General features: G+C 40.1%; 1 protein-coding gene across 1 annotated transcript in view; it reads left to right on the top strand.

Annotated features, from left to right (window-relative positions):
* The window catches only part of LOC308248332 (spermatogenesis-associated protein 31D1-like), a gene marked incomplete at both ends in the record, with an annotated part of 51,246 nt that overhangs the window by 15,305 nt on the left and 9,622 nt on the right, over window positions 1-26,319 (top strand). Inside the window, 2 exon segments of the mRNA XM_080668301.1 lie at window positions 25,541-26,079; window positions 26,082-26,115. Of these exon segments, the coding sequence (XP_080524427.1) occupies window positions 25,541-26,079; window positions 26,082-26,115 (573 nt within the window).

The raw sequence follows: 26,319 nt of genomic DNA on the forward strand, positions 1-26,319 counted from the left end.
CTGAGGGACACCGCCCCCCCTCCATGCACGAATTTTGTGCACTGGGCCTCCAGTCTTTTCATATGTCTGTTGACCATCTGTATGTCTTTTTTGGAAAATTATTTATTCAGGTCTTCTTCTTTTTTCTTGATTGGATTTTTTGTTGTTATTGTGTTGTGTCAGTATTTTATGTGTTTTGGATATTAGCCCCTTATCAGAAGTATCATTTGCAAATATCTTCTTTCATCTGTTTGTTGTCTTTGTTTTATTAATGGTTTCTTTTGCTGTGCAGAAGGTTTTTAGTTTGATAGAGTCCCATTCATTTATTTTTGCTTTGTTTTCCTTGCCTTTGGGGTAAAGTTCACAAAAACACCTCTGAAACCAAGGTTCATAAGTTTTCTTCTATGCATTTTTAAAATATAGGCATCTAATTTATAGCTATTGGGGTGTTACTGCTCTCATGTCTTTCTCAATGGATAGAGCTATATACATACATATAATATGCACCTAGTCTATATTTATTTCTATATCTATGGACATTGAAAACTATGAATTCACACTAATACCTCCAAAGCCAATCAAACACCCAACACTGCAGGGTTAATTTTAATTATCTTCCTCTCCATATCTGTAACTCTCTTTTCTATTAGTGAGCATTTTGGCTCCTATTATTTTTCCCTTTATATTGAAATATAATTGACATATAACAAGGCTCTTCCTCCCCCTCCTCCTTTTCCTCCTCCTCTCTCTCTCCCACCTCCCCTTCCCCTCTTCCTCCTCCTCCTCCTCTTCCCCCTTTTCCTTCTTTTTTGATCAGAAAAAGAGCTCAATAGCCTCTGGATTTCTTCCATATGATCTAACTTCCCTCTACTTCTGTGGTGTTATCTCTAACATTCTTTCCTTTCCTTATTCTACTTTAGCCTTTGTGCTGTTCTTTGAACATAACAAGCATTTGCCTGCCTTAGGGCCTTTGCAATTATTATCTCAGGCAGGAATGCTCTTTACCCTGACACTTGTTTGCCTTAAATTGTTCAGTTCTTTTTTCAGGTCTCTACTGAAATATCACCTTTTCAGAGAAAGCTTTGCTGACTGCCTTAAATAAAATAGCACTTACCTCTTTATGCTCACTATTGCCCTTATCCTATTTAATTTTTTTCATAGCACTTGTCATCATTAGACATATTTTATATATAATTTAACTTGATATGAATATATAGTCGACTTATAGCCCCGACTAGACTAAATAAAGTCCATGAAATCAGGGACTTTGTTTTTCTTATTATATTTCCCCAATGTTTGGAACACTGTGTAGAATGTAATTGGTGTTCCATTAATATTTGTGAAATAAACTAATAAAAACACCTTATGAGAGAAAGAACCTATTTTACTCAGCTTCTAATAGTACCTATTAAGTCAAGACATTTCCTGAAATTTTTTCCCCTTCCTTTGACCTGTCCATCCCCAATGGAAGCAGGGGCAAATTTGTGTGTGGAGATGGGAGTTAAGGGGATAAGTAAGAAAATGCAAGGTGGGGAAATAGAGAAAAAGAATACCATACCTTCTTCTACTCTAGGTCTCTCAGCCTAAAAGCACTACCAATTTGGCAAGAGAAGTGTTTTAACTTTAAATGAAGTTGGTGTTTTGCTTAATAAAATAGACTGGACATTTAAAGTACAGAGCTAGATTATTTTTGGCTCTATAAGTGACCTAAAAGAAGTGTGTGTACGAAAATTATGGGATCTTCTCTCACCCAACATTTCCTTCAAAAGGCAAGGGAATAACGAGTCTGTAGATGGGTAATGAAGGACCTGTGGAAGTAACAAATGAAGTTTTTTGTTTGTTTGTTTTTGCCTGCATGCATTCTAAGGAGTTCTGCTTCTTCAACGTAATGGTTACCCTTCTATTGTGGTCCTTATTATAATGCTGAGTAATCTATCATTTAAGTGTCTGTCTCCTTTACTAGACTATGAGCTCCAGTGTTTTATTAATTCTGTTTATCTAACACCTGCCATCATGGTGCCTGACACATAGCAACCGACCATTTAGTGTTTGTTGAATACTCTCCCGATCCCATCTCAGTTCAAAAGTTACTTAAATACCAAAAATGCCTTGAGTATGAAAAATGCAATATTTGATAATATAAAGAAGACTGACCCTAGATATTTAAAGAGATTATACTGTGTTCCAAGATGGAAATTCATTTACCGTTCTGAAATTTAGCATCATTCCATTCTAAGGAAAAACACTTTACTTCTAAAATGTATCACAGGATTGGCTGTATTTTTTCCTTTTCACTTAAGCTCTTCGTCAACTAGTCTGTCTCCCTGTTGCAGCAGGACAGGAATGTGGCTTTTATGGAGTCCAGTGTTTGGAATTAATGCTAAAAATAATCCCTTTCTCTCCAGATCTGGTATTGCTGTGATTCCTCTTAAAGGCCATGCCTGAATCCTTATTATTAAAAGTTTGAAAGTCAACATGTGCTGTATTTTTATGACAAGTGCAAAAAAACAAAAAAAGATAAAAAAAGAAGACAGTGTTTTGAAAGACAATAAAGGGGGTCTGTGCTTCAGGATAAAAATATAGCATTATTATCACTGTGATCTAGAGATGAAAAGTTATAAAGCATTTTGGCTCAAAGAGATGCCACATGAGTTTAATAATTTTCATGTGGATAATCGTTTTCCAAACAAACTGTAGCCATGAATTAATCCCTCCTAGAAAGACAGGAGTGTGTCTTCAAACAAACTGCCTAAGCTGTTCACAGTTTGCTTTTTGATTCAGCAAGATGGATTATGAGGGGTAACAACCAGAGCTGTGACAGCTTTGGCTAAATCCCACCTGGCATTCAATCCCTGTTTTCTTTAAAAAGCTCTCCAAGTTCATAATTCTACAGAAGGCTTAAAGTCATTGGAGGAATGCCTTAACTTGGGGGTAGGGAGGGGGATTTAACATGCCAATGAAAAAATCCATTGTTATTGAAAACTTCTTGGCTTGTTTATTTGTATAGTGAAGGCAACCAAAGTACCACTCCTGTTTGAATAATGCTGCACTTGGGCTGACAATGAAGTGAAGTAAAAACATTGAAGACCTATCCTACTTCTTTTAGTGAGTTTTTGCTGGTCAGTGACAGCCCAGTGAACCTTCTTGGGACACAGTGAAGTTGCCATTCTCCTGCCTCTAGATATCGTATCACCCATAGCACTCATCCACAATCATGTTACATATACAATATCCATGGGAAACCATCATATTGATCAGCCTGTCTGCTTTCTACTGTGGTTACCATCTCCTACGTTCCCTTCACCCTGGCTAAAACTGTCAGTAGGGAAGGCAAGAAAAATTATGATAGTCTTTCAGTGTATATGAGAGTTCCAGACAGAGGAGTTACAAAATACAGGACCAAATGGCTATTAAGTATTTCTTCTTTCCATTCTATGATGGTTTTCAAAATACCTCACAGTTTTTTGGTTAGAATTGTTAAGTTAGTATTAATCTTTTCAGGTCAACAACTGTTCCCTTTGAAATACCACCATATTGGTCAATCTTCATCACTCATAAAGTGTGTAGCAGATAATTTGCCATTAATAATTAAAATGCTGACATTTAAGAATAAATTATTTTAAAAAATAGGAGCCAAATCGAAGCTATCCTTATTTATAGTAAAATCACTATTACTTGCATTGAAACAGCAGAAAAAACAATAGAATTCACGTGGAGAATTGCTTCCTATGTTCCTGGGAGGACAAAATGTTAAGAAACACAGAAATTGGCTCCAAGGACCTAATAGTAGAATAAATTAGATGACTTTATATTCTTTCATTCCCTGTCACCATTCTCAGTATGGAAAATAGTTTTTTCCCCAATGCTTATTTTTAAAGTTGTCTTCAAGACTTGGTTTCTAATATATAATTACTTAGCATAGATTTGATTATATATGAGTGCTGATGGCCTTAGAAGCCAATCACACTGAAGCCAGCGGATGGGCATGTAGAAAGGTAGAAGAGATCAGAAGGCATCTTGGCAGAGTACCTGCAGGGTCTGCTACAGGAGTTATTTGACTTACTAAGCAATAGAGATTCATCACAGGGGTTCCTAAACTCAGTTGGACATTTAAAAACTCCTGAGGAACTTCTAGAGAGAAATTAATAACTGGACTTCATCCCAGATGAATTAAATCAGAACCTCTTCAGGTAGAAGTTGGGCATCAATGCTTTCTAAAAGCTCCTTCCGGAACGAAAGGATTGACCTTATTATAGGCTCCTGGGCAAAAATGTGGCAGAGGGTGCAACAGTACTTTATTTTAGGGAAATAAGTGGGCAGGGATTTATAGGCTGGAGTGAAGGAAGAAAAAACTGGAGGAGACAGAGTTTGGGCAAAAGGCGATGATGTGGACTGTGATAATGGCAGAGAAAAAGAAACAAATGTGAGAGAGATTTTAAGGAAAAAAATTTAGGAAATTTAATATCTGGTTGAATGTGAGGGCTTGAAGGGATGGAGGAGTCAGACGGCTTGAAGATTTCCAGGCTGGGAATCTGGCTTTGAAGCAATGTTGTTTGAGGAACTGTGAACTGTGATGCTCAGACTATGTGGGAAATTGTATCAGCATAGTCTTTTGACATTTTCAGTTGAAAAAGGGAAGATACTTAGTATTAATGAGGAAGCTTGTCTTGGGGCCTAAATATATTCTTTGGTCATGATTTAGAAATTTTACAAACTCTTTCAGGCTGAAAGTGATTTTTTAAATCCAATGATATAATGGAACTAAATATCTTATATACTAAAAGGGTAATATGCAAATTGACCGAACTGCGGAATAACCGGTCGCTATGATGCGCACTGACCACCGGGGAGCAGACGCTCAATGCAGGAGCTGTCCCCTGGTGGTCACTGCCCTCCCACAGGGGGAGCGCTGCTCAGCCACAAGCAGGGCTGATGGCTGGCAAGCTCAGCAGCATGCCTCTGTGGCACTGCTAAAAATGTCTGACTGTGGCTTAGGCCCTCTCCCTCTTGGGAGGGGGCCTACGCCATCAGTTGGACATCCCCCGAGGGCTTCCGGACTGCGAAAGGGCACAGGCCGGGCTCAGGGACCCTCCCCCCCCAACCCTCAAGTGCACAAACGTTGTTTACCAGGCCTCTAGTATCTTATGTTGCCTGAGAAATTTGTTCCTGTGGAACTTGGAGCTTGGGTATTTAGAGGATGGTATTCATAAACCTAGCATACTGTGCTAGTGTCAGTATCCTAGTTGACAGGATTGTCATTGGTTAGTTCTGTTATTGATGCTGGTAAATATACAGGTTTGTAGCTATCTTTTCTTCAAATTTGTAACCCTGGGCATGCATATATTAGATTATAAATTAAATGTTTTATGTTGGAAGGCATTTCTCACGTTTGTGGAGTAATAGAAATGACTTTTTTCTCTTGACACAATAATTATACAAGCAATTGAAGTTTACATATTTTGACCTAATTGTGCAGTGTTTCTTTAGGTGTACAAAGCAAAAGATAGTCCTATAACTACTATTACCACTCATTTTGTATATGTTCTCAATATATCACATGAAGAATCCAGTAAGACAGTTAAGTAGTACTATTATCGTCACTTTACAGATGTAATAGTCGAGGCCAGTAGAGGTAGTGTGACTAGCCCATGATTGCTTAGTACATAAAGTGGTGGGAAAGAAGAATGAAATGAAGACTTTTGTTTCCCATCTCAAATCTCTTTCCTGTATGTACTGGTCTCTCATCATAAAGCACTAAAAAGTGATTCTTCTGAGTTCTGCTTTTCCTAGGTAGTGATCATTCAAATTTGGCTATTTTACCTGCTGTATATGAGCTGTAGCTTGTCAGTTTACAAACATTTTCTCTAAGCATTTTAATAATCCTATATGAAAGGCAAGTAATAATCTCATTTTACAAATAAAAAATTGAGCCTTAGAATGATGTTTTTCTTCACCAATAAAAACAGTTGTATTTTTCAGGAGTTACAGTTCAAAGGAAAGAAAGGAAAGGAAAAATGTATTCCCAATTTTGAAGTTCATACTATAGACAAATGTTTATTGAAACCGTATTCTTCAAATAGTTTTCTTATATGCATGATGTTTTACATAGAAAGATTTCTATTTGATTAGCTTCTAATCATGGAGTGTTTAGAATAATTTCTTCCTATCTCCCCTAAGGCTCCTATTAGTTTCTATATTTTTGGGTAATGAAGTGTTTTTTGTGGATAGTTAGAGTGGACAACTGTGGCTCATAGTTGTGTCTTTTTTTTAATCCTTATCTGAGGATATGCTTATTGATTTTAGAGAGAGGGGAAGGGAGGGAGTGACAGAAGTAGGAGGGGGAGAGAGAGAGAGAGAGAGAGAGAGAGAGAGAGTGAGAGAGAGAGAGAGAGAGAGAGAGGGGGAGAGGGAGAGGGAGAGAGAGAGAGAGAAGAAAAAACATTGATGTGAGAGAGAACAACAATTGGCTGCCTTTTGTGTCAGGGGTCAAACCCACAATCTAGGTATGTGCCCTTACTGGGAATCAAACACTCAACCTTTCAGTATATATATGGGACAATGCTCCAGTCAACTGAGCCACAATGACCAGGACAAAGTTGAGTCTTTTCTTCTAATGTTTTATCCTGGTTTTAATTCTGTGGTTCCTTCCAGAAACCTCCTATCCAGAACCCCATGCTCTCATCACTGGAATGCAAACAGATCCAGCTTGGCCAATCAGATTATTTCATTTACTAAACCTTAGTGATTGATTCTTTTAGGGATGGCCAAGTAGGGTTGTGTAATAAAGAATTTGGCCTCAGTTCAAGGAGAAGGCTGGCCTTTGTCCCTAGTTCCTAGGAGGTAACCTCTAATCCCTTGGAATTTCCTAATAGGAGTGTTTTTATTAGTCATGATGGGCCCATTGGACCATATCTGCTACTTTATTTTAACAAAGTGAATTATGGTGTGCTCCTTAGACCACGTGATGTCATCTTGACTTCCAGAAACTATGTGGGCTGGAGGTTGAGTTAAACCATGTAGGTAATTATTCAATCAATCATGCTTACATATTAACCCCCAATAAAAACTCTGGCCACAGTAGCTTCTTTAGCTGGCTGTACTCTTAGAATATTATCATACATTGGTGCTGAGAGAGTAATTTGTCCCTGAGGAGGATGAAAGCTTGCACCTGGAACCATTCCAGACGTTGGCCTCTGCATCTTTTTCTTTGGCTGGTTCTAACTTGTATCCTTTTGCTATTATAAAACTATAATGATAAGTCAAATGTTTTCCCGAGTTCTCTGAGTTTTTCTAGCCAATTATTGAACCTGAGGGTGGTCATGTGTTACCCTAATTTTGTAGCTAACTGGCCTGAAGTGAGGGTGGCCTTTTTGGGACCCCGAACTTGTGGCTGGTGCGTAAAGTGAGGGGGCAGTCTTGTGAGGACCATTCCCTCTCATTTTGCACTTTGGCTTATTCACTGCAGTTGGTGTCAGAAGTCTTTGGCAGACTTGGCTGTCTGGAGACCATTGAGTTTGACTAACCTTGGGTAAAGATCAAGCAGAATATTTCATAGGATAAATATATGGGCAGAGAGGGAAATTCCATTTCTGGAAATGTTAAGCTGGGGATATTATACTGGAAAGATGTGGTTGGTTTGCTGATGGCCATATTGACTACCATGTGGTGATAGCTTGAATGCAGAATATAGTAGGAAGAGTAATAGAATGAAATGGAGAGAAAAAGGAGGCCTGATAATATTGTTTGAGCTCATTGATTTCATTGTGCCAGATGTCATATGAATCCATGGTTTCCTGATTCAGTAAATCATTAAATTTCCGTTTTGCTTAAACTAGTTTGAACTGGCTTCCACCATTGCAATAAAAGAATTTGTCAAACATCTGTTCTTTGAATCCAGTGTTTCTTCTGGAGGATCACAAAGCTACACATGTAATACTGAATAAAATTTTGATCAGGAATCTCCTTATTTTCATATGATCCTGATCATCACTTAGAATTTCATTTTAAATATATTTTAAACTTTTATTTATTAAGGAATAAACCTTATTTCTATGAAAACATTTCAAAACTGAGTACCCATGTTTATCCTCCTGAACTATATTATCTGTCTGACTATATATTTTTGTGGTATGGAAATTGAAAGGGGGAAATAGAAAGTCCAAAAGATATTCTCTCTCTCTCTCTCTCTCTCTCTCTCTCTCTCTCTCTCTCTCTCTATATATATATATATATATATATATATATATATATATATATATATACACACACACACATACACACAGTCTAAATATTCTTTGTTGAGCAAAATAAATAACTAATAACAGTTTGATGTTCTGGGTACACAGACTTGAATTTGGGAGCAAAATATGTTGGATTAGAATTATATTATGTATAAATTCACATTTGTGGAAGTTAGCCCTTTACAAATGAGCGAATAGAATTTACTATTATATTTACACATCTATATATATAAAAGCCTAATATGCAAATTATCCCCATGGGAGACAGTCGCTTGCTATGATGTGTGTTGACCACCAGGGGGCGGTGCAGAATGAAGGAAGACCCTGGCCAGCAGCCAAAAGCTGGGGAAGGGAGGTCCAGGCTGACATCCAGAAGGAAGGCCTAGGTTGGCAGCCAGAAGGCCCCAATTGGCCTTAATTGCCTGCCAGGCCTAGGGACCATACCCATGCATGAATTTCATGCACTGGGCCTCTAGTGTTTTAAATAATGATTGAGTCTGTTCTGTTAGAAAGCAAATAATACGTATTTTAGAAAGTGGAGAAATGAAAAATATTAATTTACTCAATATATATTTCTTTAGCACTTATTATATATTAGACATTCTGAAAATATCACGGTAAACACGATAAATGTAATTTTGCTCTCATGGAGATTAAACTTTAGTAGTATAAAAAGAAACAGAGAAACCAAGATGGCGGCATAGGTAAACACCTAAACTGGTGCCTTGCACAATTTCAAAACTACAACTAAAAGACAAAACTGACATCATCCAGAACCACAGGAAGGCTGGCTGAGTGGAAATTCTACAACTAGAAGGAAAGAGAAAAGCACACTGAGACCCAGAGGAGCTGCAGGAGGCAGAGGTACTAAGACGCGTGTGTGCACAGAGAGGACTGGCAACTGAGTGCGCGGCTGGCTTTCTCAAGCAGGAGGGAGACAAAAGCTCCTGACTGCACTGAACTCCAGTTCTGGGCGAGACTCTGGGGACCCAGACTCATACGGGGTGAAACTGGACTGTCAGGAAAGAGAAAAGCACACTGAGACTCAGAGGAACTGCGGAAGGCAGAGGTACCGAGGCGTGCATGCGGAGAGGGCGGGCAACTGAGTACACGGCTGGCTTTCTCAAGCGGGAGGGAGACAAAGCTCCCGACTGCTCTGAACTCCAGTTCTGGGCAAGACTCTGGGGACCCAGACCGATTCGGGGAGAAACTGGACTCTCTGGCAGTGGGTGGAACTCGAGAGCGGCTTTCTCTCAGAGGTGCTTGCAGAGATTACCGCGGGACACTGAGACCCAGGCGTAGGGCAGCTCTGATGGGAAACCAATGCTGTCTGCTTTGCCCTGAGACTCCACCCCATCCAAGCTGAGCACAGAGGCGTTTGCAAGTCTTATCTCATGAGGGTGTCTCCAGCACAGTTGTTCTCCCATCATAGACACAGCTGATCCTCACAGCCAATTTGCCTGGAGGTCAGTTCCTCCCAGTGATACCAACAACAATCAAGGCTTAACTACAACAAGACTGTGCACACAGCCCACAAAGGGGTGCACCAAGAGTGTCCACCTCAGGTAACTGGGGAGGCTGAGCCACTGTGCCCTAGAGGACACCTAGCACACAAAGCCACTCTATCAACTCAGGGGAGCAGCCAAAATGCGGAGACAAAGAAACAGGTCACAAATGACAGAAATGGAGGAAAGCAAACGACTGGATATAGAGTTCAAAACCATGGTTATAAGGTTTTTCAAGAATTTTCTAGAAAAGGCTGATAAATTTAGTGAGACCCTCGAGGATATGAAAAAGGACCAACTAGAAATTAAGCATACACTGACTGAAATAAAGAATAATATACAGAGATCCAACAGCAGACTAGAGGATCACAAGAATCAAGTCAAAGATTTGAAATACAATGAAGCAAAAAACACTCAACTGGAAAAGCAAAAAGAAAAAAGAATCCAAAAATATGAAGATAGTATAAGGAGCCTCTGGGACAACTTCAAGCGTACTGACATCTGAATTATTGGGGTGCCAGAAGAAGACAGAGAGCAAGATACTGAAAACCTATTTGAAGAAATAATGACAGAAAACTTCCCCCACCTGGTGAAAGAAATAGACTTACAAGTCCAGGAAGCGCAGAGGACCCCAAACAAAAGGAATCCAAAGAGGAGCACACCAAGACACACCATAATTAAAATGCCAAGAGCAAAAGACAAAGAGAGAATATTAAAAGCAGCAAGAGAAAAACAGTTAGTTACCTGTAAGGGAGCACCCGTATGACTGTCAGCTGATTTCTCAACAGAAACTATGAAGGCCAGACAGGAGTGGCAAGAATTATTCAAAGTGATGAATAGCAAGAACCTACAACCAAGATTACTCTACCCAGCAAAGCTATCATTCAGAATTGAAGGGCAGATAAAAGCTTCACAGATAAGAAAAAGCTAAAGGAGTTCACCATCACCAAACCAGTATTATATGAAATGCTGAAAGGTATTCTTTAAGAAGAGGAAGAAGAAGAAAAAGGTAAAGATAAAAATTATAAACAACAAATACATATCTATCAACAAGTGAATCTAAAAATCAAGTGAATAAAAAAATCTGATGAACAGAATAAACTGGTGAATATAAAGAAATCAGGGGCATAGAAAGGGAGTGGACTGACAATTCTCAGGGGGAAAAGGGTATGGGGGTGCGGGAAGAGACTGGACAAAAATTGTATGGATGAAGACAGTGGGGGGCGGGTAAGGGCAAAGAGTGGGGTGGGAACCACGTAGAGGGGAGCTATGGGGGAAAAAAGAGGAACAACTGTAATAATCTGAACAATAAAGATTTATTAAATTTAAAAAAAGAAACAAAAATTAGCCATAATCCTACTCTTAGGCTCTACAGCAGCGGTTCTCAACCAGTGGGGTCGCGACCCACAGGTTGAGAACCGCTAGCAGGGTCGCCTAAGACCACTGGAAAACACAGATATTTACATTACGATTCATTAACAGTAGCAAAATTACAGTTATGAAGTAGCAACGAAAATAATTTTATGGTTGGGGGTCACCACAACATGAGGAACTGTATTAAAGGGTCATGGCATTAGAAAGGTTAAGAACCACTGTGTTAGACTCCTGCCAACGAGTTAGAAAATGCTTATTTCATTTCACCTTTGTGGTCATTAACCACATTTCTTGCCAACATTGTTTTATACTTTTGTTTTTGTTGAAGGATGCTCTTCTGCAGTACACCTTCAACTTACTACAGGCATTTAGCAGATCAATTGATATTTTGCTCTGCTTTGCTCTTCTGCAGCAGTGGTCTTGGTTTGAAGCAACAATCAAACTCACAACTCACAGTAGGCTTCACCTAGCTTTAAGTTAATCTAGCATTAGGAAAAGACAGATACACCTGAAAGAAGCATACACAACCACGAAGAAGAGGTTTTGTGATTTTTAGGCACAGATTCCAAAGTCCCAGTTACCTCATATTTGATATATGTATGGGGATGCAGATGAGGCTGTGTGGTAAACCATCTCAACTTAGGGAAGCCATCATCTCCAGGGTCCCTCCAACTTTTATATAGCTTATCTAATAGCCTCTTTATGGATACAGGAGTAGAACCCATTCTCTAGTGCAGCTGAATCTTATCAATATATATTCCTCAATACTTGATAAATATATATATCCTCACCAGAAGATATTGAGAAGGAGGAAGGGAGGGAGGGAGGGAGGGAGGGAGGGGAGAGAGAGAGAGAGAGAGAGAGAGAGAGAGAGAGAGAGAGAGAGAGAGAGAGAGAGATTGGTTGCTTCCTGAATGCGCCTTGACTAAGGGCTGGGAACTGAACCTGCAACCCAAGTATATGCCCTACGACCCTTTGGTATAGGGGCTAAAACCATGAAGGAAATTGTTTAAATCTGATGCTTTTCAATGAGTTGCTTAAACACTCAGATTCCCAGGCTTCTCCTTTGGGGATGCTGATGCATGGGGTAGATATGTCGCCTGCATATGTATTTTAACAGCCATGTGTTTGTTGTCATGAGCAAAATGTGGGGAACACTGTCCTACAAAGTATGATTTTGAAAGGTGATTAGAGAAGGGGAGAACATGATTCCCAAATAGCCTTCATCATCCCCATGAAGATATTTCTCTTTCTTATTACTTTCCCAAACCTTTATTTTATACCTCCCACTAATTGTCATTTAATTCCACTTGGGTATGTTGTTCTTACCTCAGATTTATCACGTCCCCATCACTTCACCTCAGCCTACAGTTTCCATACCATTTCAAGTCATTCCCTTCCCACACACTTTCAGTCATAGTGGTACCAAACTATTTGCTCTCCCATGCCTATACCAAGCTCTTCAAAATTTTTGACCTTTCTCACATTCCTGAGTCTTTTTCAGCTTCCTCAGGCAGAGTTAATTCTTGCCTCTGTGTTTTCATAGCATTTTTCTTACCTATAAGGTATGTTATGTTGGAATTATTTGTTCATTCATCTGTTTCTCTTAGTAGGCAGCATGGATAGGGACAATGTCTTTATCTCTATATTCCTATGTCTAGCAGAATACCATGTAGATAGTAGGAATTTCACAAATATTTGCTGTGACCTTCAGACTGTAAAAGGATTATTATCAAATAAAAATACATGGATTAGTTTATTTATTCAGGCAAACATCCATTGCACCCCTATTATATGCTAAGCGTTAACGATTCTGAGCTAAGCAAAAATTAGACATGATCCTTGCTTTCATGAAACTTTGAGTAATATTTAATGAGTAGAAGATTCACTACAGTAGAAAATACCAAGAAGAATAAGCATATGCGGGAAATGAAAGTATACACTGGAGGTGGGGGTGTCATACTTGATCTTAATGAAAAGGGATTATCTAGGGAGAAAAGGGAATGAAGAGCCTTCCAGGTTCAGGAAAAAGTCTGTTCAAAGGCCCTTTGGTGGGAGGAAGTTTGGTAAGCATAAGAGACTGAAAGATGGATAGTATGTCTGGAGCAGTGAGCAAGTAGATTTATGGCCAGAGAAAAGGCTATCACTTAAAGCATATGAGTTTTCATAGGCCCTGTTAAGAAGTTTTGTTTTTATTCTAATTGTAATGGGAAACTAGTGAAAAACTGAACGATTTTGGTGTGTTATTCCCTTTTTTTTTTTTTTTTTTTTTTGGTGGGGATTTATATTGGCCAGGCAATGTCTTGCTTTACTAATTATTATTGTTTTGACCTTGCAATCTTCAGGACAGGAACCATGTCCTATATTTCTTAGTGTTCCCCGCAGCACTATACAATAAACAGAGTAGGTGACTAAGAGATTTTGCTTCTTGTTTGATTTCAGATTCTTGAGAGTGAGGCTTTATAGAAACACACTTGGAGAGATAATTAATTAACCAAATCCATTGTAGTTTATAATGACAACAATTTGTGTTAAAATTGTGAGAAATGTGTTTGACATGGTGAGTAGACAGATGGTTATCCACTACTATTTTAATCAACAAAGACTGTTTCTTAAGTGTTTGGGAAGCTAATAATCAGAGTTAGTTTCAGGAGAACCTTTTCCCCCTTTCCAATAAATTTGCTTTATCCCTCATGATGCTTGAAATCTTATTTTACAGAATCATTGATAGGCCTGAAAAACCCTTTAGTCTTTAAGAGTCCTCTTTGAAAATATAAATACCTAATTGTATGTGACAGATATATTAATATTTATCAACTAATGTATTTGGGATGTTTTGATGAGGATTCAAGTATAAAGGAAATATATATATATATATATATATATATATATATATATATATATATATTTATTGGGTTAGAACAAGGGCATTGGTGATATAGAAGTAAAGTTTGATGAGGATTCAAGTATAAAGGAAATATATATATATATATATATATATATATATATATATATATATATATTTATTGGGTTAGAACAAGGGCATTGGTGATATAGAAGTAAAGTTTGCCAGGTTTTACTTCTGTTGTTACCTCTAGAAATGAAAGTCATTTTGTGAATGATAGCAATGATTGTGCTACTGACTGTAGCTGAATCTGTCTGGACTCTGTTTTCACAATAAAACAGGAAGTACCATTTTTCTAACCTTTAGGACACTAACGTTTAATGATATCATGAGGCTTTTTTGTAAGGCCAGAATTTCATTACCCATGTGCCAAATATTAAAATACTGCATTCTCATCTTCCATCAAATTTTCAAGACTTCTGTATTTGCCTTACTACTCAATAAATTTCTAGTTGCTGGAGGGTACATGAATGAGAGAGTGTTTGTTGAGATTTTTGGTTGAGAGTCTTTTTTTTTTTTCCAGAATATTTCATGATGGTTTTACAAATTAAGGTCTCTGTGGCTAACATTTTCATTACACACATTGCATGAGAATTTTCTGATTTCTCTCTAGGGCTCCCTCCACTCTGCCTTATGGGTTTCTACCACATCATTTTCATATTCAGTAATTGTTCCTCATTGAATGGATTGTGACTATCACAAATTTTGTATAAAAAACATTTTAAAGTGAATGAAGCAATTCTGTTATTAAATATAACAGTTTTACTTCTTTACATACTCACAAGAAATGCCATATATTTTATTTGGAGTTTTAATAAATGAAAACAACAACAACACCTCCAAGGAATAAGGTTCTGATTATAAGTGACCACACTAACCAAAGACTGAACCACTCATTTTTTTGCCTCTTCCTCTGAAAGATGCTCATCTCAGGCCCTAATTTGTCTAACGGAGTCTAAGTCAGGAATCAGCAAACTGCAGGCCAAATCTGGCCAGCAGCCTTTTTCTGTAAATAAATTTTTATTGGAACATAGCCACAAGCTTCTATTTAAGTAATGTCTGAGAAATAGAGTGAAGAAATAAAATGGAGTCACTATAGTTAAGCTGCTAAATTACTAAAATCAAGTATGTTGAGGCATGAGGAAATGGTTCTATTTTTAACTAGCCTGAGAACTTAAACTTTTGAACTTTCCAGTTCTGAGTCAATGCCTAGATGTACATCAAACCTCCAGATAACCCTCTGATAACTCCCTGAAGGACTAAGTAAAGAATCTTCATGTATCCAGACAGCCTGGCATTCATTCTCCAGATGTTGGTCATTGAGAGAATTATCATCTCAGACCAATCTTGAGGCTAAAAATGTAGGACTCATTATTCTCAAGAATGTACTTGTGGTTTTTTTCCCCATAAGAACCCTTAGCTTTTCTTTCTTCTTTGCAATACAATGGTTATTGCCTACTTGTATTTCTAGTTTGCAAACCCTAAGACCCTTGAATAAATCTTTATCATTTCTTTCTAGCCAAGCCTCCATATTCTTCTTGAGTTTGACATACTGATGCTGATGCTGCTTTTGTGCTACAATAGCAGAGTTGCGTAGATGCAACAGAAAACATGTGGCCCACAGAGTTGAAAACATTTATTATCAGACTTGTTATAGAAAAAGTTTGCCTGCCCTGGTCTAAGGAATGATTTTATATGTTCTGTGACTGTCTAGTAAGGTAGGCAGTCCCTGAAAGCATGGTCAAATATGATTTCTCTTTGTATCTTCAGTGCCCATCACAGTCTTGTTGAAAAGAAATGCTTAGGTTCAAAATAAATGAAAGTAACCGAATTCATCTGTATAAATAATCATGTTGCCCCTACCCCCAATCTTAAGAACTATGGAAAAGAACTACTGAACACCAGATATAGGGGGATTTTTTTTTCATCATGAGAATTTTGGGTTGATTTTCTGGAAAATCTATATCAGGAGGGCAAACTCTGTTCTTGCTGTACTGAAAAGGCTTGCTTCTGTTTTCATTCCAGCAATCTAGGGATGGGAAGGCAGATATGTGAGGGAAGGACCAATGTAACTTTATGCCCCAAGAGCATTGTCATACCTGGTGATTTCCCAAAAGTATCGCATGATCTCACACATATGTAGAATCTAAAGAACTAAATAAACTGATGAACAAAATAGATCCGGAGACACAGAAGCATGGAACACACTGTCGAATCTCAGAGGGAAGGTGGGGGAGGGTGGGTGGTGGGAAAAGATCAACCAAAGAAGGTATATGCATATGTGCATAAACCCGTGGTCGGCAAACTGCGGCTCGCGAGCCACATGCGGCTCTTTGGTCCCTTGAGTGTGGCTCTTCCACAAAATACCATGGCCTGCGTGAGTCTATTTTGAAGAAGTGGTGTTAGAAGAAGTTTAAGTTTAAAAAATTTGGCTCTCAAAAGAAATTTCAATCATTGTACTGTTGATATTTGGCTCTGTTGAAACCATGGACAAAGACAATAGTGTGGTGAAGATCTGGGGCAGGGGTGGGGTAGGAGCCAATGGGGGTGGGGGGGAAGACGAAATATGTAATACTTTCAACAATAAAGATTTTAAAAAAGGAATAAACAATATTAACACCTTAAAAAAACTGCCCGCTGGTGTTGCTCAGTGGTTGAGCATCCACCTATGAACCAGGTTCCATTTTGAGGAAGTACTGGATAAAATTAGGAGCTTTTTGAGTACTTATCTTTATATTGAGAGGTGATTTAGGGCCCCGAAAAGAAAGAAGTCTCATATTGAGTATATAAATTGTTAAAATTCTGCAGACACCAAGTTTCCAAACCTTCTAAGAAAACAGAAACACACATACACACACAACACACAGGCATATACAAACTCATACCCACACACAAAATGAAGAATTAAGAAGAAAAGAAATAATCCTGTCCCGAGCTCACTTTTCAATCTGTAAAATGAGAAAGCTAGACTAGAAGTTTCTCTATGGTCACTTCCAGCTCTGAGTGGAGCAGATATCTCCAATCCTCTGCCTATATTAGCCTTTGATGGACAGTGAGATTAAAAACTTTAATTGCAAAACTTTAAATAGAAACAGAATCAGTAGGCTCTTCCAGAAACTGTTCTTTTTAAATTTTATTTTTACTTGTGTTTTTATTGTTTCCATTTTATTTTAAAAGAACTGAAATCCAGATTTTGCCAAACTGCCACACATGCTTCCTTGCTATATAACTGCCCTAGTAAGTTGACTTAAAACAATATTGTAAATATACTTTTTAAAAAATATATATTTTATTGATTTTTTACAGAGAGGAAGGGAGAGGGATAGAGAGTTAGAAACATCAACGAGAGAGAAACATCAATCAGCTGCCTCCTGCACATCCCCCACTGGGGATATGCCTGCAACCAAGGTACATGCCCTTGAATGGAATCAAGGCTCTCCTAAGCCACTGAGAGAAAAGCAACTTTGAGCTAGACTAACAAAAGGTACTTACTAAACAGATCTGATTTTCTTTCCCTTGCTCTTGGCAATGAAGCATGGAAACTGCAGATCTTTATGAGAGGTCTGAAGGGGAAAAAATGTGCAGGACAACTTTTGAAGTTAGAATTTTCTCATTAAAAGTATATTTAAGCCCTGACCGGTTTGACTCAGTGGATAGAGCATCGGCCTGTGGACTGAGAATACTGGGACAACAATTCAGCTTATTTTCTGCCAGGATGCCATCTTGGGACCATAAGAGAAGTGGATTGGGAACACTGAGGAAGCAGAACCAAGAGGCTAGGCCAGCCGTGGGCAAACTACGGCCCGCGGGCCGGATCCGGCCCGTTCGGCTGTTCTATCCAGCCCGCGGAGCTGAAAGAGTGGAGGGTTCTCTTGCTCTCCCCTCTGCTCCTTTACTTTGAATTTATATTAGTTCACACAAACACTCCATCCATGCTTTTGTTCCGGCCCTCCGGTCCAGTTTAAGAACCCATTGTGGCCCTCGAGTCAAAAAGTTTGCCCACCCCTGGGAGCCAGAAGCTCTATTTACTCACGTACTGTGGAAAAATATAAGCCAATAAAGCATAATATTGGCTGAAGCCAGAATTCATCTGGTTTTCTATCATCTGCAAGAGAAAGAATCCTATGTGACACAGTGATTAATTTGCATGCTCCATGAGTTTGCAACCATCTTTTTTTTTGGCCAGTCATCTTCTAAAACAGAGATCTGGGTATGCCTTTCTTCTGGTTGTGAAAACGTTAGCTTCCCACTGACCTCAGTACAAAGTTCAAATCAAGCTTCTTAAACTGTCATTCAGTGTCTCCCACAATTCAGTCCCCTTTTACTTTTATAACCTAACTAGAAGTCCAATGCATGAAGATTCATGCAAGAATGGGCCTTCCTTTCCCTGGCTGCCGGCACCGCCTTTCTGCTCCAGCCCCGCCTTCCCACACTGCCCAGAGGCCCTGAGTAGCTGGGGTGGTGCGGAATGCCTGCATTGTCACCATGGTGACAATGCAAGCGTCCCGCCCTGTCCCCGGCTGCTCGGTGCCTGTGTATGCAAATTAACCCACCATCTTTGTTGGGTTAATTTGCATACTCACTCCTGATTGGCTGGTGGGTGTCACGAAGGTATGGTCAATTTGCATCTTTCTCTTTTATTAGTGTAGATTTTTTGACACTTTCATCCTTAGGCACCTACCTTATGTTTTATTGTGACCAGATATATACTGTTATAGGTTTGCTCATTGCACTTCCTGTATACCCATACTCTTTTCTGACATTCTAAGAATAGAACCAAGAAAATTTAATGGAGTCATTATTTTTAAGTGTTAAGCATCACTCCTGCTAATTCAAGGGCTAATTTTGAGAGTATTGGCAGGATGGCAAATTGATGACCCAGATTTTTAATAAAAACTGCATTTAGCCCCCAAAGATCTAATTTCCTAGAGTCCAATGGTAATACTACCTGTATTAAAAAGTATGACTTTAAGTGCAAAAATAAATAAGAAATAAAAACATACATCCACACCAAAACATGTGCCCAAATGTTCATATCAGCTTTATTCATAATAGGCAAATAGTAGAAACATGTTCAACTGATTAATCTTTAAACAAAATTGGGTATATCTATGCAATGAAATATTTTCTATAAAAAGAAATGAAATAATGATATGTGCTACAATGGAAACAAATCTTGAAAACATGCTAACTGAAAAGCCAGATACAAAGAGCCACATATTGTATGATTCCATTTGCATGAAATGTTTGGAATTGACACATCTACAGAGAAATTAGAACAGTGGTAACCTAGAGATGGGGGAAATAAGAAGACAGCTGGGGGAAATAAGAAGACAAAAATCTTTATAGTGATGAAAATGTTTTAAATTTGTGGTAATAGATGCACAACTTTGTGAATATATCAAAATCCATTGAATTTACACTTATAATATGTGAATTATGTATCTATAAAGTAAACTAAAAAAGGGGAAAGTTTATAGGAGATTTATTCATAGTTGCCAAATCTGGCAATCAAGCAAGATGTCCAAGGTCAATGGATAAATGGACTGTGGTACACCCAGATGCGGAAATATTATTTAGCATTAAAAAGCAATGAGCTATTAAGCCATGAAAAGGCATGGAGGAATCTTAATGCATATTACTAAGTGAAAGAAGTCTATCTGAAAGGGCTACACACGGTATGAGTCCACCTAGAGAAAATTCAGGAAATGGAAAAACTCAGGGGGCAGTAAAAAAATCAATGGTTGCCTGATGTTAGGGTGGAGAATGAAATGAACAGGCAGAACACACAAGATTTTTAGGCCAGTGAAAATACTCTGTATGATACTATAGTGGTGAATACATGTCATTATATGTTGAACAAAACCCAAAGATGTATGACACATGACACCAAGAGTGAATCATAATGTAAACTACAGATGTGGGATGATACTGATTTGTCTATGTAGGTTCATCAGTTGTAACATATGTCCCACACTGATGCTGAAAATAGACAGTGGGGGAGGTGGTGTGTGTGTGGTAGTGTCAGAGGGCATATGAGAACTTTGCCCTTCCTGCTACATTTGTTGTTAATCTAAAATTGCTCTAAAAAAATAAAGTCTAAAGAGGGAAGAAGAGGGTGATGATGAGGAGGAGGACAAGGAGGAAGGGGAATACCTCATAATGCCCATCTCACTTGGCACTGACTCTGAAGTTTTCCCTGACCTCTTTCCCCTCTCCTTCCTTGCACAATACTTAATTGCTTCTTTATCTATATTTTGCGTTTTTATTCCTACTTTTGTCATAGTTCTTATCACTTCATCAAAGTTGTTTGTAGGTTTCACTTACACAGGCAATGCCTTACTTTGCTAATATTTCTATTCAAAATACTACAAAATAGAATTCAATAAGTTTGTTATGTAAATGATGGACATCTTATAGCTACTGTTTTAACTAAAGTTTTAAAGGATTTTGCCCCAGAATCTGTTTTTCAGCCTTTTTGGTATCCTGAAAAGTCTGTACCCATGTGGTTCATTCCAGGGACAGTGATCAGGATGGGAGTGAGGACCTTCCCTAGAAAACCGAGGACCTAGGAGAGTCCTAAACTAATGACTTATCTCTAATGTGTCTCCTCAAATAGAAGCACAGTATTCTGGTATAGCTTTTGGAAATTACTCCTTCTTGGAGACAATAGGACCAAGTGCAGTCTGAAATCTGAAACCAGACTTCTGTGTGGTATGTACCCTAGTTGGGGTTGTATGGAGATCTATATCTACCAACATCAGCTTGGGCATCTCCATGCTGCCTGAAATGCCCTGAGAGCTTTATTACAAAACCTAGTGGTTAGATATATGTAAAATATGTGAGATGTATTCCTCAGAGAGATCGCATTTTAACCTTTTATTATTCATTTATAACTTATTGAAACAATGAAAATTTGATATTCAACATTCACAAAACTAAATAAATGTAAGATAACTTTAAGTTCTGTATCCAGGTTCATGTAAGCAAAAATATTCTATAGAAACCATGGATTTGAGGATATACATGTTCCTGAGTGTAAATGTTTGGGCACAAGCAAAAATTCCAGGCAATATTTCAGACTTTCAAGGTGCTGGAGTCCCAAATCAAGGACTCCAAACATTAAAGGGAGACTCAGGTAATTACGAGGTTACAGATGGAACATGCAGAATATTTCATTAAGGTAAACGTATATGATATAATGTGGCTGGAAAATAGCATGGCAGGATAGGGCAGAGGGACCTAGAGACGAAAGAGGGATGGAGGGAATCTGCTGGGCTGGTGGAGGGAGGGGCTATGGACACACCCTCTTGAAGGTGTACCCTCTCCCCCACCCTCAGAAACCCTTTGTGACCCTTCAGTGCTCTGTGATGCAGGCCTGGCTATAAAGTCAAGAATCTGCACTCTCAGAGCTCAGTTGCCTCAGGCAGCATTGCCGGTCAGAAAATGACTTTGAGCCTATTATTGAAAAGCCTCCAAGAGCTTTATCAGAGCTTCTGCTGGAAACCTTTAGATTGTTACTGCACCATAACTTACTTCTGTGTGTTGTGGTTGCTCCTCCTCTTCTTCTGTTTACTGGTGGAAGTTCCATTTACCCTAACCTTCTGGGAAAATGAACACACACAAAAGGTAAGGAACCCTGTGGGAAGCCCAAGAGAGATTTTTTATTTTTTTTCCATTTCTAGTCCCATATTTATAAATGAGTTTAGTTGTGTCAGAGAGACACCTATGATGGGATGTCTGAGGAGAGAACAGAACATCACTTTTCTGGGGGAAGAGACCAGGCAGGGCTAGGGGTTCAGGGACTCAGGTTACCATATGAAGCTCATAGACCATCTGGGGATGGCGGAGAATTCCTGTATAAAAAAAAATCCCACAGTGATTTCATGGCCCTGGATTGGGTTATTTTGAGTTTGGGATCTCTGCTAGAGATCAGAGTTCCATCGCACTTCATCATGATCATATTCCATGTCAGGCATAACTGGAACAAGCTTTCTTCTCTGTTGGGCTGATCAGGAGAGCAGTGCTGAGCACCTGGGAGCCTCTGACAGAGACAGGAGCCAGAGCTCTGTCCCAGGTCACAGGGTCTTACCTGAGGGAGCAGAGATGAGACTGTTGGCCCCAGATTTTATGCCCTCCTTAAGCAGAGGGCTTCTGACTGAGAGCTGACTATGAATCTCATGGATACAATCCTATGAGTTTTTTAAAGAAGAAAAAACTGAAAACATTAAAAATATTTAATAATTGATATAAAGAAGGAACACGTAGTTCCATTAATTAGTTATATTATTCTTGTATAATTAACGTCTGAGATTGCTAGGGAGAGGAGTGACAGAAATGTGTCCCAACCCCTCATTCTTTTGTTCTTAGCATCATCAGGGCAGAGCCAAGAGGAGGAGGAAAGGTGGGACACAGAAAGGTAAGGTTCTACCCGTCAATGTGACCTCCCCAAGGGTGAACCTTTCTCCTTCCCATAAGGAATCAGGTTCATGATTTCTATGATGTCAGTTGCTAGACACAGTTCCTCAGAGGAGAGGCTATTGGGAAGACAGTCAGAACCTGAGACACATCTCAGATTTCCTGCTCTTCTGTCACTGGATATGAAGCAGTGATGGGTCTGGGGAATGGGTGTTGAGCAATAGATGTTCAGAATCAGCACTTCTGTTTCCTGACTTTGTGAAAGTACTTTACTTCAGGATGATCACATTCCTCTTTGATGTAACCACTATCCTCTATGCTTCACACAGTGGTTTTCAGCATCAAATAAAATAATGTATGTGAAAGTACTTTACAAATGAAGCAACATACACATGGGAACCTTTTTAATATTATCAATAACCATTTGACCTCACTTACTGATTCTTGGGGCTTTCAGAGTTATATGCCAATGGTGTCCCATAAAGGGACTCCTCTGTAATAGTTTTGCTTCCCCTTTCACCATATATTATCTACTCTCCTGGTTTCCCAGATTGGAGATACTACCAGAGGGAAGAAGAGAAAAAGATGCTGCTTTCTGTCCTTAAAAGGTGACTAGTCTTTCTCCTTTTTTTCCTGATCCCTCTTTAGTATGTTCTATGCAATTTCAGGGATTCAGTGCAGCCTTCCGTAGTCATGGGAGGGGGTTGCCACAGGAATGGGGATTTGGGTGAAGGCCTTGGGGTAAGTGCTATTGAGTGCATCGTGAAGTCATGGATTGGGGCAATATGAAGGGGTAGCAGGCTTCAGGTGCCCCCGCCCTCCAATCAGGCCAGTAGGTCCTCCTTTCCTTGTTCTGGTCCTGGCTGCAGCTTTGCACTTCCTGTCTCCTGCAGCCCCCTGGGCCAGCATCATGATTCCACCTGCTTTCGTCAGCTGTTATGTCCAGACCCCTCCTGTGAAGTGTGTAATGATGCAACTGCTGAGATGGATCAGCTGCTCTTCTCAGAGACCCTCCAAGGTGCTACTCCCTCTGTGTCCCCTTTGGCTTCTGCAGCTCCGGTGACTGAGTCATTGTTCACTCTGTCCCCAGCCTTCTCAGCAGTCCCTCCAGGAGAGCTAATGCCACCTCCTCTGTCTGAGCCTTTCCCACTACCCCTCCCCAACCTCTCCCCTAACCCAGTGATCCTCATAGATGATTTTCCATTACCAACACCATCAGTTCACTCTCTGCCATCAGAGCCTTTGCCTCCACTGGAATCTAAATTGACAATGGATGATTCCCCATTCCAAACCCTTGCCTTTCCCTCTCTCCCACCACATGACACTCAGAGTTCGAAAACTTTTCTGACCCTGAATACCATCTTTATTGATGCCCCCATTACCCAAGATATCAACCCCTTCCCAGATTTGGGCCTGACTTTGAATTCCACAGCATCAGTGATTTATCATGGTCCACCAACCATGTCTGTTTCACCACCACCACACTACAGTTTAACTGTGACTCAACCTAAATCCATTCACATCTCATCCAAGCCTGCTCTGGAGAACTCTTCTCCAGACAGCACTGGGGCATTGTCCACTTATGTCCCTCAAGGCACTGACCATCCAAAACTGTCAATTTCACACTTTTTCTGTCAGGAAGCTTGTGTCAGAGACCCATTGCTGTCCACCTTGGCACAAAGTGATTTCAATCAAGTTCAGGATGTGGGGTATGACTCTGAGAAAGACCTAAACACCGACATAATGAGTCTGTCAGGAGCAAATTCATTGATGTCAGGGCAGAATGTAAGGCAGAGACAACCAGAAAATGCCTCAAGAGCACACTTGAGCAAGAAGTCTGAGGAAATCAATGAGGGTCAGCTCCCTGCGACTGTGCATAGTCCATGGCATGCTATCCATCAGACACTTTCTGGGCAATACCACAACAAAATAAAACAGAGACATTTGGCACTATCAGTGGGTGAGGAAAACTGCCTGAACACCTGCCACGAGCTTTCCTTCCTTGAGTGCAGTGAACAGCAGAAACTGGAAGCCCACATTACCAAGTTTCATTTGAGGAGGATGTGGGCCCTTCTAGCCAAAGTCCTAGAATCCATAAAGATCTTTAAATTGAGGGATACTTCTTCCCATTCCCTGTCTGATTCCAAATTTTCCTCTTCAACCAATCTGATTTTTGAGAGGGATTCCAAATCTAGGGGCTTCCAGACTGTTAGAGGAATCTCTAAAACCCTGAATCACCCTCACCCTGTCACCTCACTTATGGGCAAGGAAGGACAGAGAACCCTTAGACAATCACCCCTTAATATTGCCCATGGGCTGGCAGAGGAGGTTCAGAGAATTCAGGTTGCCCCACAGACTCCTCTGCCTGGTACAAACAGCATCATTGGCAAAGAAAGTGAGAGACACACTCCAAGAGGCAACATTTGTCCCCCAAAGCTGTCCATAAGGCAAGCTGGGGCTGGACATGAGTCAAAGGATCAAAGAGTGAATTTCAGTCAGAGAAAAAGGATGAAGTTATCAGAACCTGTCTCCATGCCCAACATGTCCAGGGCTGAGGAGCTTGATGCTCTTCAACCCAAAATGAGTGACGCCTTGACAACCAGCAAGCCGGGAATCCCCCAAAGGGTAAATGTGAATGAGAGTAAAGGAGTAACTACTGTGACAAATGAAAGCCTCCCAGCGAAAACATCAGTTCTCCAAGATCTTAAATCAGCAGACCCTCGGAAGCAACTACTTTCTGAGTTAAAGTGGAAGCTGGAGAACAGGAAGCAGAGCCAGGCCCAAGGCCAACGCACTCACATGTCCCATGCCTCAGACAGCTTGACTTACAAAGCCTCCCTGACTCATGCTCAGGGTGTCTCCAGTGTGGACGGGGCAGCTCACCAGGTGCTGCATGTCCATTTGGGGAACAGAGGAGTCAATATGGAGCAGCCACAGGAGCCTTGGGTCCCTAAGAATATCTCAAGGTTGTGCCAGGATAAGAATTTCCCACCAGCTGCAAAGAAAGCGAGGCTCACAGGCTCCACATCAGAAGAGGTTGGTGGAGGGAATGCAGGCTTGGGCACATCCCAACCTGGAAGGAAGAGATTTCCAACTCAGGACCTGCCATTAAAGGAGAGGCTCGGGAGCAAGTCTTCCCAGACCCCATCACAGAAGGCACAGTCTCCTCCTGAAAGTCTGTTCAGAAAGCAAATGAACCACTTTTTTCAATGGCTTCATCCTGGGATAAAATGCAAAGAGCAAGAATACTCTCAGGAAAAGGGCAGCCCCCTATCATCTATACAGAGCAGAGGCCCAGTTAAAAGTAGAGCAGACACTGGGAGTTTTCTAGAGGAGAAACTGGGGCATCAGCATGCAGTAGATATCACCTGCCCTCAAGAGCCCCTTCCCTCTGCAGTGAAGATTGAGAATGGTCAGCAGAAGGCAGTAGTGTGTGCCCCAGCAGAGCCTGTCCAGGGGCATCCTTTCAACTGCAGGACTCCCTCCTTTAAAGTGACAAATACCAAGTCCTATGGCCAAGAAGCTGTCTTCAGACTCAAGGACAGACACCCCCAGAAAGTTGTGGCATTTAAGGACCAGCTATTAGATCAGAAGCAACCCCAATCTGTGCCCTGGAGGGGGACTGTGCCTCATCCAAGCCCCACCTGCAGGCCTGCAGTTGCCCGGGGGCCTCCTGCTCTCACCACTGCTGGAGGTATAGTAGAGATCAATGTCTACTATGTAGACAGAAACCGACTCTACAGAATTTCCAGGGAAAGAATATTTCCCACCCCCAAATAATTTTTCCTTGTGGTGATTATTGATTTGCCCTAATAAATGTTTCACTAATAATAGTGATTTCTTTTCTGTGTACTGTGATGGGGGCATAGATTTGGTGTGTTTCAGAGCTGCTGCTTAG

This window comes from Plecotus auritus, assembly GCF_963455305.1.
Source record: "Plecotus auritus genome assembly, chromosome: 5".
NCBI lineage: Eukaryota > Metazoa > Chordata > Mammalia > Chiroptera > Vespertilionidae > Plecotus > Plecotus auritus.